Raw genomic sequence first — 19,698 nt, 5'->3', positions numbered from 1 at the left:
TCTACCTCTGTGGTCACATCGCCTTTCCTCTTCTGTCTGTCTCTGATCTCCCTCTGCCTTTCTCTTACGAAGACACTAGTCACTGGATTTTAGGGCCTACCTGGATAATCCAGGATGATCTCCTCCTGTTAAGATCCTTAATCTAATTACATCTGCAGAGACCCTTTTTCTAAATAAGGTCACATTGACGGGTCTAGGGATTAGGACGTGGACGTATCTTTTTGGGGCTACCATTCAACTCATTACGACCACTGTCTAATTTCAGAATATTTTTATCAACCAAAAAGGAAACCCCATACCCATTAGCAGTCATTCCCAAATTCTCCCTTCCCCCTGCCCCTGGCAACCACTAGTATGCTTTTTGTTTTTATGGATTTGCCTATTTATGGATTGTTTTTATGGTGGCATAGTGGTTAAGAGTTCGGCTACTAACCAAAAGGTCGGCAGTTTGAACCTACCAGGTGCTCCTTGGAAACCCTATGGGGCAGTTCTGCTCTGTGCTATAGGGTCACTATGAGTCAGAGTCGACTCGACAGCAACAGGTTTTTTTATTCTGGATATTTCATGTAAATGGAATCATAAAATGTGTGCCTTTTTGTGTTTGGCTTCTTTTTAGCATAATGTTTTCAAGGTTCGTTTGTGTTGTAGCTTTTATGAGAACTTCATTCCTTTTTATTGCCAAGTAATATTTCATTGTATGGATATACCAGATTTATTTATTCATCAGCTGATGGACATTTGGGTTGTTTCCACTTTTTGGCTATTATGAATAATGCTATGAACATCTGTATACAGGTTTTTGTGTGGAGATATGTTTTTAATTCTCTTGGATATATACCTATGAGTAGAATTGCTAGGTCATATGGTAACTCTATGTTTAGCTTTTTGAAGGACTGCCAAACTGTTTTCCGTAGTGGCTACACCGTTTTACATTCCTACCAGTGATGTATGAGGGTTCCAATTTCTCCACATTCTCGCCCACACTTGTTATTTTCCATCTTTTTGATTATGATCATCCTGTTGGGTATAAGGAAACCCTGGTGGCGTAGTGGTTAAGAGCTACAGCTGCTAACCAAAAGGTCAGCAGTTCAAATCCACCAGGTGCTCCCTGGAAACCCTATGGGGCAGTTCTACTCTGTCCTGTTGGGTTGCTATGAGTCAGAATCAACTCGATGGCAACGGGTTTGGTTTTTGGTTTAGTTGAGTATAAAGTGATTTCTCATTGTAGTTTTGATTTGTGTTTCCTTAATGGCTAATGTTTTTGAGCATCTTTTCATGAATTAACTGACCATTTGTGCATCATCTTTGGAGAAATGCTTATTCAGATCCTTCACCCATTTTTAAATTTAGTTATATGTCTTTTATTGTTCAATTGAAAGAATCCCTTATATAGTCTGTATTCAAGTCCATTATCAAATGTATGATTCACAAATATTTTCTTTCATTTGGTGAGTTGTCTTTTCACTTTCTTGGTGATATCCTTTGAAGCACAAATGTTTTTAATTTTCATGAAATCTAATTTATCAATGTCTTCTTTGGTTGCTTGTGCTTTGGTGTCATATCTAAGAAAACGCTGCCTAATCCAAAGTCATGAAAATTTATCTCTGGTTTCTTCTAAGACTTCAGTGGTTTTAATTCTTAAATTTAGGTCATTGATCCATTTTGAGTTAACTTTTGTATATGATGTGAGGTAGGATCCAACTTCATTCTTTTGCATGTGTCCAGTCATCCCAGCACCATTTATTGAAAAAACTATTCTTTCCTATTGAATTGTCTTGGCGTCCTTGTCAAAAATCAATTTGCCAAAAATGTGAGGGTTTATTCTCTCAGTTCCAGTCCATGGATGTATATGTCTATTGTCTTGCCAGGACTACACAGTCTTGATTACCATCTCTTTGTAGTATGTCTTAAAATTGGGAAATATGAGCCTTCCAACTTTGTTCTTCTTTTTCAAGATTGTTTTGGCTATTCTGGATTCCTGGAGTTTCCATATAAATTTTAGGATCAGTTTGTCTGTTTCTACAAAAAAGGCTTCGGAGATTTTGATAGGAATTGAATTAAATCTGGAGGTGTTGTCATCTTAACAATATTAAGTCTTCCAATTCATGAACATGGAATGTCTTTTCTTCAGTGATGCTTTGTAGCTTCTGTATATTGAATTTTATTTTATCACACATTAATGACAGGGTGAAGTACCTAATGTAAAGAAGAGAGTTTATCTTTCCTTAAAATATCTGACCATATATTTTTGAGCCATATACTGATACTCAACTGTTTTTGATATACAGAAGTGGTAATTTTGTATGCTTCAACCATATGCTAATGAGATTAACTAATGTATTAATTAAGCTAAGCTGCTATAACAAAGAGACCTATAGATATGGTGGCTTAAATAAAATTGAAGTGTATGTCTCTTTCAAGGAGTAACCCAGCCACTCCAGCTAGCAGGGCACCTCTGCCCCATGAGATCATTCAGGAACTCAGGTTCTTTCAGGCTTGTTGCTCCATCATCCCTTAGTGCCTTGTCTTTGTCTGAATGGCTAAATCTGAATGGCTGTTACTTCTGTATTGCAGCCTGCAGAAAAGGGGGAAATGAGCTTAACAGTGTTAAGTAGCTTGTCCTTAATTTGGAGGTGACCCAGAAGTTGTACACATCTCCTCTGTACTCTCTTCTTTGCCTGCAGTTGGATATGTGGACACACCTCCCTTCAAGGAGGCAGACAGATGTAGACTCCAGCTAAAAGGGAAGAATGGTTTTGGGGGAACAATCAGCCACTTGCCATACTACACTTTAGCTTATCTTCCTTTATGGGAAGCCATGACTTCTCAGTAACATGACCGTTTCCTATTCCTATATTCCTGCTAGGCTTGTTTCCTGATCCTGGCCCTGAAATCTTTCAGGTTAGATTATCACACACTCCAAGGGTTTCTGCCGTTAAGATGTTTGGACAGAGTTGCCTCAGGTATCCAGGCATATTCTTAGTGGGAAAGGAATGCCCAGATGCCTAATATAGGGTCTAATCCTGGTGACAGAAATGGTAGGCAGGGGAGGGCAAGGCTGTTGTAGGGATGAGTCCATTATAGAAGGAACAAGATAGGATCTTTCAACTTTTTCCCAAAGTATCCTTGTTCCAAAGCCTAACCTCCAGGCCTTGCCCTTCAGCCATAGATCCCAAAAGCAGGTTTGAGGAGCCTCTGCTGAGAGGCATCTGGTGAAGTTATTCTACTCTCTGAAGGGAATAGCTTGGTGGTAAACCCCAAAGCGACAGCTTGTTGGATGAAGTGTTTTGGAAGTTGTCATTGAGTCTGCTAGAGGGTCTCTAGTTTAGAATTGTTCCCAGGACTTAAGTCTCCTGACTCAGCTTGGTTGATGAATGTGGTTTGAAAACATAGTTCGCTCTGCTCTCTTCCAGCTTTCTCAGCTCCCATGCTGCCCAATTTCCTGCTAGGACACAATTTATCGAACCCATTAAATAGGCCTTTTAATCCTCAAGGCTACTCATCTAAGGGGCTCTGATCTCACACCTTTGCCAGAAGAAAAAGTGTGCCCATTACTATCCTTCCAGCAAAACATGTACATCAGTGTTTTCCACCCACAAATGCTTAAGGGCTAGGCTCAGTGCTAAGTGCTCTATACCTTTTATCTCATTTAGTCCACATACACACACAAAAAACAAACTCAGCCAAACCCACTACCATCGAGTCGATTCCCACTCGTAGTGACCCTGTAGAACAGAATAAAAGTGCCCCTATAAGGTTTCCAAGGCTGTAATCTTTACAGAAGCAGACTGCCACATTTTTCTCCTGGGGAGTGGTTAGCAGCCAAGTGCTTAACCACTGCACCACTAGGGCTCCTTTTCTTCCTCACAATAATTCCCCAAAGTAGGAGTTATTATTTCAATTTTACAGTAACAGGTGAGGTGAGGCTCAGACAGTTTAAGCCACATGCCTAAGTTCACCCAAGCTGTGATTTAGAACTAGAGTATGTATATCTTGAAAGGCTGTGCTTGTAGCCAGGCCGCTATCTGTATGCTCTTGTTCCCGAGCCTTGGGTAGCCTCTTCCGGAATGACTGATTCACCATGCCTGTGCCCCACAAAAAGGACTAAAGCATGGCTAGGAACTCAAGATAAAGCTGTTTCTGAAATCGATTTATAATTGATTTATTCATTCAAGAAATGTTTCTTGCATGCTTACAGTGTGCCAGGCACGGAGCTGAGCCAGAGCCTTCCCTTCGCCCCTAGGGCTCACTCAGAGCCTGGGGCTTCTAGGCTTCAGCTATTGCCAAGTGCCCAAGGCCAGCTGAGTTTGTCTTTCTGCTCTTCAGGCATGGTACTCCAGGCCTCTTCTACCTGCTGTGATGGAGGCTAAGGTGATCATGGCTCAGATCCTCAACTACATAAATTTCCCAATTTGCTTGGATTGGGAACTGCTTTGAAAAGAGTAATTGCTCAAATTTTTCCCGTTGATTGTGCTGTGCGGAGCTGTGGTACAGCCAGAGGGTATCCTCCCCCAGTGTTGTGTGTGGGATGCGGTGGGGGCGTTTTGTTAATCATTTTAACTTTTTAAATTATAGTAGTAAAGCATGTTCACTACAGAGAAAAAAAAAGTTAGAAAATATGAGTAAACAAAAAGAGAAAATGACCCTAACAACTTCTAAAATAATCTATATGGATATTTTGGTGAACTCCTGTTCATGTGCTTACCCCACCCACCCCTTTAGATGGGATCATTCTGCTTTGTAAACTGCTTTTGAACACAATATAGCATGAACATATTACCATGTTAATAAGTATGCTATGTCAAAAAATATGCTAGTCTATATGTTACATATGTATGTTAAAAAATACGTCATCATTTAGAATGAGGGTTTGGTTAACAAGAAGAAGAAGAATATTGCATGTTACTTTACAAATTGCAAAGTGTTTTCATGTGTATCAGTTGACTTGCCTTTGCCAAAGATCATTAAATAGTCAGTGTGGTTCCTGGAATGTGGGGTCACAGCTGATTACCAAGTGCAAGAGCTTCGCCAGCCCACCCCATTCAAGGGAGACCTTTCCTTTTAGAGCCTGGGCCACCAGGTCGACAGTCTTAGAGATGAAACAGGTTAATAAGAAAAACAGTTCTGGTCCAGCCCAGGTGTGGAATTGCTGTGCCTTTGGCTGGGAAGGGTTGCTATCCACTTAAAGACTTTGAAAACAATAAAATAGGTGCCCTCACTACTTCTGACCCTAGCAAATGTTTGAAGGGATTACTGAACCTCTGGAGGTGGTTAATTACTGACGCAAATGTGAATTCCCCGAGGGCTTGGGTTTAGGCAGTGAGGACTCCTGGGGAATTGCAGGCAGCTGTACGGGAGCTGGTGGTTCTCTGCTGGGGGGACAGACGTCGAGGCAGTGCGTTAGTTGAGCTGGCCCTTCCAGGCTGCTTGTAATCAGTGTTGCAGGGACCTCTTGGCCTTTTCAACAGCAGAGGGTGGCAGAGTAAGCTAAACCTGAGGCAAATCACGTTGACTTCTACTGCCTACCACCCCTGGAGCTCAGATCTATCTAACTTTTATTTTTTCAGTTTTCTTCTTGGATTCTGTTCCTACCAAAGGAATACCAAATCTTCGTTTATATCCCCTACCTTCTGTTATAAAATAAAGAGGAGCACCGTCAGAGGAAAACTTTGACTGGATTAGACATCCCCAAGAAGATATAGCCTCTTGCCTAAATGCTGTTGTCCCTCAGCAAGGCTCTTCCTAACCCTCACCAGACACCTCATGTCAGGCCCTTTCCATTTGCCAGCCATTGGTGGTAATTTCTGGATGAGGAGTTCTAGCTATTATTGTTATTTATTTCTTGCAACTACTTTGTGAGGTAGGTATTGGTGTCCTTGTTTTACAGGTGAGGAAACTAAGGCTGAGTGAAGTTAATTTGCTTTCCCAAGGTCACACAGCTGGAAAGTGGTAAAGTCAGCATTTGACTCAAGTCTGTCTTAGGTAGCATTCCTGCCTCTTAGCAGCAGTCATCACATTTCTCTTAGCTGCATTGTTGTTAGTTGCCATCGAGTCAATTCTGACTCACAGTGACCCCATATGTGCGGGGTAGTACTACCGCATAGGGTTTTCAAGGCTATAACTTTTCAGAAGCAGATTGCCAGGCCTGTCTTCCGAGGTGCCTCTGGGTGGGTTTGAACTGCCAGCCTTTTGGCTAGCAGTCAAGCACTTAACCATTTCTGCCACCTAGGGGCCCCTCTCTCAGCTGTAGAGCCCTTCAAATGGAATAGGATGCAGAAGAGCAAAGAAACAAGCCAGGTAAGGGCAGAGCTATCCTGGTTGAAGCTAGGAGGGAGAGAGTCCCTGGCTCCTCCTTTTTTCAGGAGGTTTGAGACAATCTCCATGGGACAACCAGGGCTCATGGGTTGAAAACCACCACAAGGGATGCAAGAATACATGTTTGGATCTTTGAAACACTTCACTGTCTTTCCAAAAAGTTAGAGCTCAGACACCAGTCATCTTTCCTGTATGGAGGAAAGGCGTTGCCTGGGACTTTTGGTTATTGTTCCTCAGGGTGAAGGAGGGCATTAATGCCAAGAGAAGGAATCTGAGGATGAGAGTCACTATAACCATATGGTCAGCAATGCCAAGGGTTCTCAGAGGTCACTGGGCAGAAGCTGCCTATTATGAAGACCATTTAGATAAGTCACATTAAAGGTTTGGCAGGAAGTGTAACAGTGCGATTCTTTGTGGTGTTCAGGGCTTACTCTGTAGCACCCAGTGCAGTCTGCAGGACCATCTGACCATGCATTCACTCACTCAGTCACTCAGTCACTCAGTCACTCACTCACTCACTCACTCACTCAATGACTGCTTACTGTGTACCAGAGATAGTGCTAGGCCTGGGAATGCAAAGATTAAAAACTGCACTATCCCTTCCCTTTAGAAGCCCATAGGCTGGTAAACAAACAACATATAGGAGCCCCCAAAAACGACAGAGTAACATCTAGAAATGTTAGGGAAGGCTTCCTAAAGTTCAGCATTGTTCCCATCAGCCTCAGGTTAAAATCCAACTCCTGTCTGGCAGCCCTCGATCCTGGAAGACCTTCGACTATCCACCAGACTTTGTTCTGTCAAGAAACAGGAAAAATGATAGTATTTGGAGAACTTGCTGAGGTAAAGGACAAAGACATCATCTAAGATGACTGGCCAGGCCACTCTGAGGGGCCATCTGCAGCCCCCTGTGTGCCCTGTCACATTGGTTGGCACACTTCTCTGCTTTGGGCCATGCCAAACCACTTGGGGTTCTTTGAGGGCTCTTGTTCGCTTGCCTTTGCACATGCTGATCCCTCTCTCTGGAGCACTGCACCTATCCTGATTTGATTTAGGTGACACTCCTTTATGTTCTTTTACTGTCTGTATCATGACTCATTTCTCTATATTCTCTCTGCTGTTCTATCCCTCGCACTTATCTCTTTGTGGATAGACTATGTTTTTATTCTGTATCCCAGTGCCTAGCATCCAGCTTGATGCATAGTAACATGTAGTAGGTATTTCAAATGAATAAATGTGGGACATTTGAGTTGAATTTGAATGACTATTAGGAGTTTACCAAGCAGAAAAATGGTAGAAGGCCATTCCAGAGAGAAGGAGTTGAAAGTTGGTCTAGGGTCCACCATGACCCACTCTGTGTTTGCCCTTAATATGTGCTGCCAAACCTATCTAAGACTTGATTTTGTCATCTTCAAAATGATGATGATACTTATCTGACAGTTTGTTATAGATGTTAAAGATGATGTTTGCAAAGGGCTTTAGCATCCTGTGCATACAAGGTACCATGATACACAGATGCTGGGTTTATTATTATTTTTAAATTAATATGACCTTTGTTGCTGGTTGGAAACTACTGATGAGTATTATAAGCCATTTAGGGTTTGAGTTGAAAATACAAGGAGAGTCACTCTTCTGACTGTTCATAACCTGTGGTCTCTTATCCTGGCTGATTCCTGAAAGGATTGAACGCTACATGATGTTTGCCCAATTCTGATTATGAATTTGTAGAATAATTATTCCACTAAGCTTTGTACTTCCCATTCTCTGACTGACAGGATGTGGAAAAGAAATTCTTTATGTGGACTTGAAAGATAGCGAGGGAATACTGAGGCTGTCACAGTGGCCACGCTGCTCTCTGCTACTGATACTGTCTACCCTGCGAAACTTTCCCCTTTCAATTAGACAGAGGTCTCTGTTAAGGGCTCATTAGCACTGATCTATGTACAGGTATCTATTCAACGTAGTGAACATTTGAAAATCTTTTACAGGAGCAAAATCTGCTCATTCTAGGTGGTAAACTGTATGCTTTTCTGCTAAAGAAAATAAGCATTTGTGACTAAAGCTAAAGTTTCTTAAAACTTTATAATTGGGAAGCTGCCTCTTCTTTCAGTTTATTACTAATAACAAAATAGCTGTAGCCATTGAACATTTCCCTTGTTCCCAATGCTTTAGGAGCTCATTTAATTCCCTGAAAGCCTTGTGAGACTGGTGGTGTTGTCTACACTTTACAGATGAGGAATTTGAGGCTTGGAGAGATGTAGTAACTTGCCCAGGTTCACATAGCTAGAAAATGATGGAACAAGGCATTGAAACGAAGTGTGCTTGACTCCAGAGTTTTTGCTTTTAGCTAGTAGGTTACATGTTGTTGTTAGTTGCTGTCAAGTCGGCCCCTTACTTATGGCGACCCCACATACAGTGGAACAAAAGGCTGTTCGGTCCTGTGCCATCCTCATGATCGGTTGCTGATTGGACTGTTGTGATCCATAGAGTTTTCATTGACTGATTTTCAGAAGTAGATTGCCAGGACTTTCTTCCTAGACCATCTTAATGTGGAAGCTCTGCTGAAACCTGTTCAGCATCACAGCAACACGCAAGCCTCCACTGACAGCTAGGTGGTGGCTGCACATGAGGTCCTTTGGGCAGGAATTGAACCCAGGTCTCCCACATGGAAGACGAGAACTCTACCACTGAACCACTACTGCCTCCGTTTTATATTACATCAATGCATCTACTGCATTAGTCACCGTATGTGTTGGGGAGAACGTGAGATGCTCAGCAGAGCTTCATGAGCTATTACATATTTCAGTGAGGTTGTTGCTATGGCTTATTATGTGGTTTGTCTTCTCCTCAGCTATGGGGTGCTGCTTTGGGAGCTGCTCACTGGTGAGGTGCCCTTCCGAGGAATCGATGGCTTAGCAGTAGCTTATGGAGTAGCCATGAACAAACTCGCCCTTCCTATTCCGTCTACATGCCCAGAACCTTTTGCCAGACTCATGGAAGGTAAGTGACCCTGGCCTGAGCAAAACTGGGATAGCACTTGGTAGATTTTGACCAATTCCTATAGGATCAATTACTGAAAGAGGAGATAAAGTATTAGTCATCCAGGGAGGCAGCATTTGGGCTTATATTTAATTAATAGTCAGGATTGGATAGGTGCAGGGACTGCTGTATTTTATTTCCAATTTCACTGTTGACTGTAAGATAATGTCAGCATCCTGCTAGCTTGATGTGTCACGGATGTTTCTTCTGTCAGTCTTCAGTAGCTGTAGAAGTTAGCATAGTAGCTAAGGCCTAATGTTCAGTGCTTCTTATTCTGTATTTAATATAGAATAAGACCTATAGCAGTGTTTATATCAGACCTCTGAATAGCTCATACATAAAAATGAAGAACATCTGTGAAGAAAGGAACTCCAAAAAGTTATCTAGCCAAATCTCATCATTTTGTAGGTAAGAAATCTAAAACCAAGAGAAGTGGTTAGGTGGTCACCCCACTAGTTAGTGGCCAAGCTGGGATTAGATAGAACTCACTTTTTCTGACTCCCATTCTAGTGTTTTTTATGCTTGTCTTTACGTCATCTAATTGAGGTGGGGAAGAGTAGGGCATTTATTCATGGGAAATTGAGGCCCAGGGCATCATTACCCATTGTCAGCACTGGAATCACATAGAGCCATATAGTAACATGGTAAATTGTAGTAGTAATACTTTACACAAGAAGACTCCTTGGGTTTGCTTTTCTTACACTTAATTGACAGTCAGGATTGGATGGGTGCTGGGACTGCTGCATTTTATTTCCCATTTCACTCTTATGATTGCCATGTTGAGCTCTTGCTTTACTTCTGAGCCCTGTTTGGAGTTCTCTAAATTCTAATCTCTGCTTTGAAAGGAGAAATGAAGTTTTATGGTAAATGGCATCACTGAATATTCTAGCTCTTAGATTTGCCTCTGTCCATTCATGCTTTCTGTCTACTCATGTGTTCCATTCAGACTGCTGGAATCCTGATCCCCATTCACGACCATCTTTCACAAATATCCTGGACCAGCTAACTACAATAGAGGAGTCTGGCTTCTTTGAAATGCCCAAGGATTCCTTCCACTGCCTGCAGGATGACTGGAAACATGAGATTCAGGAGATGTTTGACCAACTCAGGGCTAAAGAAAAGGTAAAAAAAAAAAAAAAGCATGCATTCAGTCAGTGGATTTTCTGCCCTTGAGGCCTCTGGACTACATGAGCCTGACCACCCTGATTCCAACGCTACCACCTTTGTGCATGGTTTGATATAACAAGGCAGCTCCTTCCTTCTAGGCTTTATGTGGAGAGAGTTCTCCAGGCCTCAGGTGTGACCTGAAATGGTAGAGACTTTTTCTTTCTTTTTGGGATGTGGCAGGAATAAGAAGGGGGAGTCATGAGCCCAGCTCTCCCCTACAGAGTATCTAACTAATTGTCTAAACCTGAGAAAGAGCACTATTTGGGATTTACCAGTAAAAATTCAGGAAGGTTCAAGAAAGGTTTCGTGGCTCTACAGTGGCCTGCTAGAAGGAAGTGAACTAAATATAGGACCACGTTAACATTGAGGAGGATAGTTATGACATCCTGCCAGTGTCTTGGGTATCAGAATCAGAAACAGAATATGGGGTGGAAATACCATGGGTCTGAAAGTGTTATGGCATTTCTCATATTCTTATGAAAAGGGCTCCAAACCCAAACCAAGTGGGAAGTTCAGAGGCTCCTGGCCTACCAGAAGTCTGCCTTTTTGTTTCAGTGGTCATTCCCTAAATGACCCTTTTCTGCTCCCTTGTTGTCTAACTAGCATCGGTGTCCACACAGGTGAAGGTAATCACAAGTAGTTATACAGGGGCTGCAGGGGTGGCTAGGGCCATGAGGATGTCCTCATAGAATGGTTCGCTTCTTCTTTCTCTTCTTCCCACTATGGGAATTTGGAAAGTTAATAGCAATATGGTAATAATAGAAGCTAAAATTATATATGGCTTTTTGGTATTGTATATGGTTTATGGTTTTCACTTGAAAGGTCTTATCTGAGCATTATGGCCCCTGCTGCCAGTACATAGGGCAGGTGTGATTATCCTTTCCATCTCAGAGCTGAGGGTCAGTGCCTTGTCTAAAGTCACATCACTAGTACGTGGGAAGCAGAGCCTCCAAGCTTGGCCTTCTGATTCTAAAACCTATATTCGTTCCAGTACACATTGTTGTTCCCCTAGCCAAATGACTTAATAACCATTTCTGTACCTGATTTGGAGAAATTAAATTCTTCTTATGCAACAGCAATCCTAAACACGGTTCTGTTCAGCAAATCACAGAATTGAGCTTATGATGAATGGGTGGGTGGGTGGACCTACACTGACCATTGACCAGAATGATTCAGAGACTGTTCCTATCACTAATGCTATTCCACCTAGAAGAACCCTCATAGTTGCTGGTCTTTTCTTAAATTGCCGAATCACTGACTTTTGCTTACCTTTCTTTTGATTGATGAAATTGTAGGGATACCAGAAAGTAAGGAAGAGAAGAGTTGGAGTTTGTCAATAAGTAGTTACTAGAAAAAAGATCAAACTCATTCTCCTAATCCAAAACCAAAACCCACTGCTGTTGAGTTAGTTCTGACTCATAGTGACCCTATAGGATAGAGTAGAACTGCCCCAGAGGGTTTCCAAGGAGCAGCTGGTGGATTTGAATTGCCAACTTTTGCTTGGTTGCTGAGCTCTAATAGGTAGTATTTATGGAGCATGTAGTATATGACATGTTCTAAGTAATTCATATGAATTGTCCTTTGTAGTCCTGTAAGGTAATAATTGTCTTATGTAATACAACCCTATATACATCATATATAACATGATGGCCAAGACCACACAGTTAAAGATGGCAAAGCTGGGACCTGAATTCAGGCAGTTTGCACCAAAACCTTTGTTTTTAGCCACTGTACTATGATACCTCTCCTTTATAAGGCCTGTAGTTGGGCAAAGGGTAAGATGTATGATGAGATTTCTCTACATAGAGATTCCTCTTGAATCATTCTGTATATGGGAGATGTGATTTGCATACTGTATAGTTGACCCTCACATAGGTGTTTTACAAGTAGGAGTCTTACCATGTTTGAGAGTCCTCTGGGTATGTGATCCCATAGGTGAGTACTCCAAAAGTATCCTGGTTTAGCATAAGATTCAGCTAATTCTTCAGGTTGGCTCAACCTACTGCTTCTAGGTATTGTGAGGGTGGATTGGTGTCTGGGCTAGGGTTCAAGTCCCCTTGAAGAAAGGGGCTGAGATCCACAATCCCTTGGACGTGAGCTTATGGAAGAGAAGGACTTAGGAAGCTTGAAATTAACTTGAACTTTGCAGCTTTTCCATTTAGCTGCAAAATCAACCAGTTAGGAATAATCTTTATGCTGATGGTGAAAGCAAAATAGTGGACAGGGAAGGCAAGGACTTCGAGGGCACATACCAGTTCATTTTCTTGGGGCTTATTTCTTCAAAGAAGGAAAAACTGGAAAGTTAAGCTCGACTTTCAGGAACTTGCAATGAATCTGTATTCCCATAGAGAAGGTTTGCATTGATAATAATTGTCTTATATCTCCTTGTCTGCTTATTTCTCATTCATTTATTTATTGATTCAACAGTTATTCAACAACTATGGAGTACCTACTTTGTACCAGTTGACTCTGGTATAAAAAAAAAATACTTCATATAATGTAACAAATTACAATAGAACCAGGTCTGTAAGATTCAAAAACATGATTATATTTCCCAAGCACAAGCAATTTTAAACAAGATTCAGGAAGTGACTGGGAGCTCCCAATTGCCCTCTGTAGGGCCTGTGGCTTTAGCTACTCTGGCTGTATCCTCAGCATGGCTGTTCTGAGCCTTCCTTTCCCCATCATACAGGGTATTCAGGTGTTCACTTACCATTAACTAGGTATTGGGCTTGCTGTCTCCGCCGGGGACTTGGAGTATGGGGGTAGCAGCATAGATGCTCTGTGGGGCCTAACCAGCTCTCCAGGTTGCCATGAGCACTTACCCTCCAGTCTCTCAGGCCTTACCCCCAGGACCCCTCTGTGCTTATTGCCCCACTCTTCCCTCTGGTGGCTCCCACCTTGCCCACAGGAGCTCCGCACCTGGGAGGAGGAGCTGACGCGGGCAGCACTGCAGCAGAAGAACCAGGAGGAGCTGTTGCGGCGCCGGGAGCAGGAGCTGGCTGAGCGGGAGATCGACATTCTGGAACGGGAGCTCAACATCATCATCCACCAGCTGTGCCAGGAGAAGCCCCGGGTGAAGAAACGCAAGGGCAAATTCAGGAAGAGCCGGCTGAAGCTCAAGGACGGCAACCGCATCAGCCTCCCTTCGGGTGAGTGGCCCGGGCCTGCTGGGAAATGAAAACAGAGCCTGGTCAGGGAGCAGTGGCAGGGGGCGCGTGGGAGCTGGGGATTGAGCTTGGAAACCTCAGTAATGGCGCTGGTTTGAAATGAGCCATTCCATTCAGTGGAAGGACAGCGGTCTGCTGAAAGTCTGCCCCACTTTAGGGCTTCGTTGAGTATGACTGAACGCAGAGTATGAAATGAAGACAGAGCAGGCAAGCAGGGTCCAGGCTGCTTGGAGCATGCTCACTCATATGGGGACATTTCACACTTTAGGAAACTTGGAAAGGGAAACATGTAATTGGAAAAAAATTTTTTTTTCCCAGACTAAGTGTGTGTATGCATGAGACAGGAAAAATCTTGGCTCTGAAAAATAACCAATCTCACGGTTCCTTTAAATAATCAGTTCTCTGAGTGTAGTTGAGATTAGGTTAAATTTATAAGAATTTGATTTACACCTAACCTTTTAGAAACACACTGTCTGATGAAAGGTACATTTATCATATATACAGCCTTGGGAAAATGCCGAGGGAGAAATAGGAAACTGTCGATTAGAATCATTGCATGTATGGTGTACGCATTGAAGTAGGTGAGTGCTCAAGTGTGTGTTTATGTAGATAAAAGCATTCAGATGTGTCCTGATTCCGTAACCCTAACCCTAACCCTGATAAGCAAGTTTATCAGAAGTATAATGAACCAAAAGGACATAGCATAATAAACTCGTTGCTGTCAAGTCAATTCCGACTCATAGCAACCCTACAGGACAGAATAGCACTGCCTCATAGGGTTTACAAGGAACGCCTGGTGGATTTGAACTGCCAGCCTTTTGGTTGGCAGCCGTAGCTCTTAACCACTACGCCACAAGGATTTCTAAATAGCAAAATAGGAGCAGTAAAAACCAAACTCATAGCGACCCTGTAGCAATGGGTGATTTTGAGCACTAGGATGGTGGCTTAAGTATAGATAAGGGAATTAATTCAGTGAAATTGAATGAATGTGTTCATGTTCACTGGTTTCCTTGTTGCCTGTTTTTTTCTTTTCAGACTACCTGGAATCTTTAAGCACCTCTTGAGCATCTAGCGTGTGCCCAGATTACTGCTGGGTTCTGGGATAGAGAAAAACTGTAGTTCCCACCTTCAGAGAGTACACAGTCTAGTGAGGAGGAGTTGTTTGTTGCTGTTGAGTTGATTCTGACTCATGGCGACCCCATGTGTTGCAGAGTAGAACTACTCCATAGGATTTTTAGGGTTGTGGGTCATGGCCTTTCAGAAGCAGATCACAAGGCCTGTCTTCCCAGGCACCTCTGGGTGGGTTCAAACTGCCAACCTTTTGGTTAGTAGTGAGCACTTAACCATTTGCACCACCCAGGGACTCCTCTAATGAGGAGACCTAGGTGCAGACAAGCAGCTGTTTGTTATACCTCTTTGACAGACAAGGAAACTGAAACTCAGAAATTTCAGAGCCGAACATAAACCCCGGTTTACTGACTTTAAGTTCTACATTCTTTATGCATGTACCTTTGGAATACTTCAGAATTTGGGCTATTTGCCCTTCTCCTTCCCTTCCCTACATTCTCACCAAGGCTAGTTCTTAATAACTCACTCTGTCCACTTTTAGTGAGAAGCATCTTTTCCCTATTTTGGTTTCTCCAAAAAGGGGCATGTCGTAATAGATTATATGAAATAGAGAATTTTAAGTTAAATTTTTTTAGAATAATCAACAAGGTTTTATGTTCTAAAAGACGATTCTAAATATGTCATTGCTGTACGTATGTACATTATAGAGACAGCTTGATGAAGACTGTGTAATAAAGTTCACTCAGATAAGGAATTTTCCATCTTTCCATACCTGCATCTTCCATGCCCCTTTGGGAAAAAGAGAACATTTCCCAGATGTGAACAATGAGCTTTTCAGGAAACCGGAGTCTGTCCCTCAGGCATTCCAGGCAATGTCAGTCTCCTATGAGAAAATTCTAATGCACACACATGTGTTTGTCTTTTCCCAAGCAGATTTCCAGCACAAGTTCACAGTGCAGGCCTCCCCAACCATGGATAAAAGGAAGAGTCTGATCAACAACCGCTCCAGTCCTCCTGCAAGCCCCACCATCATTCCTCGCCTTCGAGCCATCCAGTGTGAGACTGTTTCCCAAATTAGCTGGGGCCAGAACCTACCAGGGGCACCTGTCCCCTGCTCTATCCAGCCACCGACTGGTCCAGGCTTGCTCCATCCATAACTTCTGCCACCTCACCTGGACAATGTGTATATACATGCACATATGTACGCAAATCCTTAGCCCTCCCCCTTGTCTCTCTATTAACTTTACTACTTGCTCCTGTACCTTTTACTCTTAGTCAGATACCAGTTTGTGGGTATCCATAGTCTCTTTAGTGAATTACAGAGTGATTTGGACGCTGGCGTGTGATGTAGACCCAGGTTGGCACCCTGGCTTGGGGACCTTGTGTGCTCTCTGCCGTATTTGGGGCATTATTGTTTTTCTTTTGTCCATGCTTCCCAGGGAAGGGCTTTGCAAAGTTTAGCTTCTAAGGAGAAGCTAAATGCTTTAGCTTCTGCCAAATACCTTATGGTAGGCCAAATCTGGACCAATTTGTTGAAAAAAAAAAAAAATAGAGAAATTTCACCCAAAAACCTGGATTTCTGGCTTTTTTAAAAAATCTAATCAGTGGGGCTTTTTTTCCCACGTGGCCACAGTTGGCTGGAATTGATGATGGCCTCCACACATTCTGTGTTTTGCCTTAGTCCCTCAACTCCCTGTCTTTTGGTAACTGGCTCACTCCACTCATTTATGATACATGCCTGGTCCCTGAGGCACTTGGGTTTCAGTTCTTGCTGTAAGGTATCAGTGTGAGAGGAATATTCCTTCTCTCTTATCTATTATATTTCTCTAGGTTCTTCCTTCGCCCACTTTGCCTACTCCTAACTTCCTTCTCCTTAGACTTGAACTCCTTGTTTTCTTTCTTTCTAGTCCGTTCTTCCCAAAACTTGTTCTGCACGTCCATATCTTTCTTCCCTTTATCTCTCCCTCTACCTCCTTTTCTTCCCACTTCCCACTGCCCCATCTCACCCAACACAACAAGTTCCTTAAGTCAGATCTATTTGGAACTCTGACGTCTGGTTGGCCTAAGCTTCAGCTTTACATTGGCCTTATGAGAATTGAGGAAATTTTTTCATGTATACTTTGAGAGTGCTAAATAATTGGTATCTGAGAACTCTATTACTTTTCTAGAAGGCTCTACTCGGGCACAGAGTTTTTGATGAGGTCTCACTTCTTCCTTGAAGCTCCAAGTATGTGTGCGTGTGTTTAGTGGAGTAGAGGCTAGTTTGGGGGGAGGCTCTGTCTGTCTCTTCTCCAGACTCCATCCAACCTTTGTTATTCACAGTGACACCAGGTGAAAGCAGCAAAACCTGGGGCCGGAACTCAGTCGTCCCGAAGGAGGAAGGTGAGGAGGAGGAGAAGAGGACCTCAAAGAAGAAGGGACGGACATGGGGGCCAAGTACACTTGGTCAGAAGGAACTTCCCTCAGGAGATGAAGGGTAAGAGCCAGATAATGTGAATTTCTTTCTCACTTAAAAATGGGTGCATCATTTTAAAAATATGATAGAAAACATCTTTTCCTCTGTTGTATGTTTTAGTGCTTTCTGAGAAATTACAAGCTTCTTGATCTTTACCACAGAGTTTTCCAAGTTCCTTGTTCCCTGGAACTTCCTAGAATAGGAGGCAAGTTTTTTCCACAAAGGGCCAGATAGTAAGTATTTTAGGCTTTGTGGGCCATATGGTCTCTGATGTGTCTAATCAGCTCTCCTGTTGTAACACAAAAGCAGCCAATGAGTGAACCTGGCTGTGTTCCAGTAAAACTTTGGAAATGAATGATGGTGTAAGACCCAAAAAAACCAAACCTATTTCCATCAAGTCAACTCTGACTCATTGTAAGCCTATGATGAACACGATTAATGTCACTAAATTGTACATGTGAAGAATGTTGAAATGGCAAATGTTTTGGTACATACACATTTACCATAAAAATAAAAAAACATATAGTGGGCAAGATTTGGCCCACCAACTACAGTTTGCCAACCCCTGGAGTTGTTCAGTAGTCTAGACGTTGTTGTTAGGTGCTGTTGAGTCAGTTCTGACTCAGTGACCCTATGCACAACAGGACGAAACACTGCCCAGTTCTGTGCCATCCTCACAATCGTTATGCTTGAGCCCATTGTTGCAGCCACTGTGTCAGTCCACCTTGTTGAGGGTTTTCCTCTTTTTTGCTGACCTTCTACTTTACCAAGAGTGATGTCCTTTTCCAGGGACTGATCCCTCCTAACAACATATCCAAAGCATGTGAGATGTAGGCTCGCCATCCTTGCTTCTAAGGAGCATTCTGGCTGTATTTCTTCAAAGACAGATTTGTTCATTCTTTTGGCAGTCCATGATATATTCAGTATTCTTCACCAACACCATAATTCAAAAGCATCAATTCTTTTTCAGTCTTCCTTATTCATTGTCCAGCTTTAACCAAATATAAAAAGTTCTGTGTGAGTGTTCTACTCATATCTTCCTCTTGCTCTTAAAATACCTATTCAGAGGAAGGAGAACAGGGATCACAGGACTCTCTTGACAGGAGTCTCATCCTGAAGCGGGGTCAGGCAGAATAATCCAGCCCTGGTAGTGCCAGTAACCAGTTGCCATCAAGTCAGTTTCGACTCATGATGACCCCATGTATGCGAGACTAGAACTGTGCTCTATAGGACTGATTTTTTTGAAATAGATTGCCAAGTATTTCTTCCAAGGAGTTTCTGGGTGGATTTGAACTTCCAGCCTTTTGGTTAGCAGCTGAGTGTGTATTAACCATTTGCACCCACCATGGACTCCAGTTGAATGTAACTCCAAGGCCGCCAGTACTTCTTTCAGCACCCCCCATAGCCACACTGGCACGTGTGAGCACCCTCTTTGGGAAAAGCACAACGCACACCTTAGTGCCTTGGATGTGCTTGTCTTCCTGCTTGTGGACTTGTGGCCTAGGAGTTAAATTCTCCCTAGTCCCAGTTCTTCATAGGCCAGTCACTCATCAGGTAGTATTGAAGATACAACACCAGACTGCCAGTGAAATCCTGGCTCCACCCTTCCTAGCTGTGTGATATTATGCCTCAGTATCCTCATCTATAAAATGGGAATAGTCATAGTGCCCATCCCATGGAGTTGATGTGAGGATTAAATAAATTCATGTTCATGAAGTGCCTAGAAGATTGGCCAGCACATCATAAGCATTGTAAATAATAGCTATGATGATTATCCTCTGCTTTTTAGCAATTCTCTTTCATACTTGAAAGAATTTATCTAGTGTTTTATACTTCATGTTCCTGGTGTAAGAGTCTAGGTCAGTGTTTCTTGACTTTTCTAAGTGTAAGGATAAGCAGTCCCCCTACCTCTGCCCTTTTGAGTGATTTTCCAAAGAGCTTCCAAGGGTGACTTTCAGGCTTTAGATCCCTGCTCACACGTGCCCTGAACCTGCGATTGGTATAGGTAATCCTTCAAATACTAAGATTTCATGTTCAAGTCTATTTTCCCATGTCAGATCTGAGCTGAAGGTGAAGATAACAATTGAGTTCATAAAGGTCTGACTGACTGAAGCCAGGCTTCAGAAAGTACTGAATACTTTTGCATGGCAAATTTAGGTATATAAAGCAAACTACCTAATCAATGTGAGAACTCAGTGATTAAACCCTTGGGAGATGGCAAATTGCTCTGCTATGCTACGTTCTCTAGTAGCAAGAGCCCCCCCAGTCTGTCCTCTGAACCGTGGGCTGGAGGGGGTTGAGCCAGGTCTGAGAAACTTAGCCACCCAGAATCCTTTGATATTTCTGACATTGGTATGATTCCACATAGGATTTACCAGGCTGGCTATGGATTTCAATAGTTTCTGTGGCTCTGCTTCATTTAAAGGTTTTTTTGGTTTGTTTTGGTAATCAAGTAAGTTTATTTTGCTACAAAGTCTTAACTGTGGA

The 19,698-nt window shown here is 42.6% G+C and overlaps 1 protein-coding gene across 1 annotated transcript in view; it reads left to right on the top strand.

Moving 5' to 3' along the window:
* Nucleotides 1-19,698, top strand: part of MAP3K9 (mitogen-activated protein kinase kinase kinase 9) — a 99,191-nt gene that overhangs the window by 67,213 nt on the left and 12,280 nt on the right. The window contains exons 4-8 of the mRNA XM_023546317.2: nucleotides 9,164-9,312; nucleotides 10,298-10,473; nucleotides 13,430-13,670; nucleotides 15,690-15,812; nucleotides 17,079-17,232. Of these exons, the coding sequence (XP_023402085.1) occupies nucleotides 9,164-9,312; nucleotides 10,298-10,473; nucleotides 13,430-13,670; nucleotides 15,690-15,812; nucleotides 17,079-17,232 (843 nt within the window). The remainder of the gene's footprint in view (nucleotides 1-9,163; nucleotides 9,313-10,297; nucleotides 10,474-13,429; nucleotides 13,671-15,689; nucleotides 15,813-17,078; nucleotides 17,233-19,698) is intronic.

This window comes from Loxodonta africana, chromosome 10, assembly GCF_030014295.1.
Source record: "Loxodonta africana isolate mLoxAfr1 chromosome 10, mLoxAfr1.hap2, whole genome shotgun sequence".
Classification (NCBI taxonomy): domain Eukaryota; kingdom Metazoa; phylum Chordata; class Mammalia; order Proboscidea; family Elephantidae; genus Loxodonta; species Loxodonta africana.
Note: the sequence above shows the minus strand (reverse complement) of the source record. Positions and strands in the feature narration are given on the sequence as shown.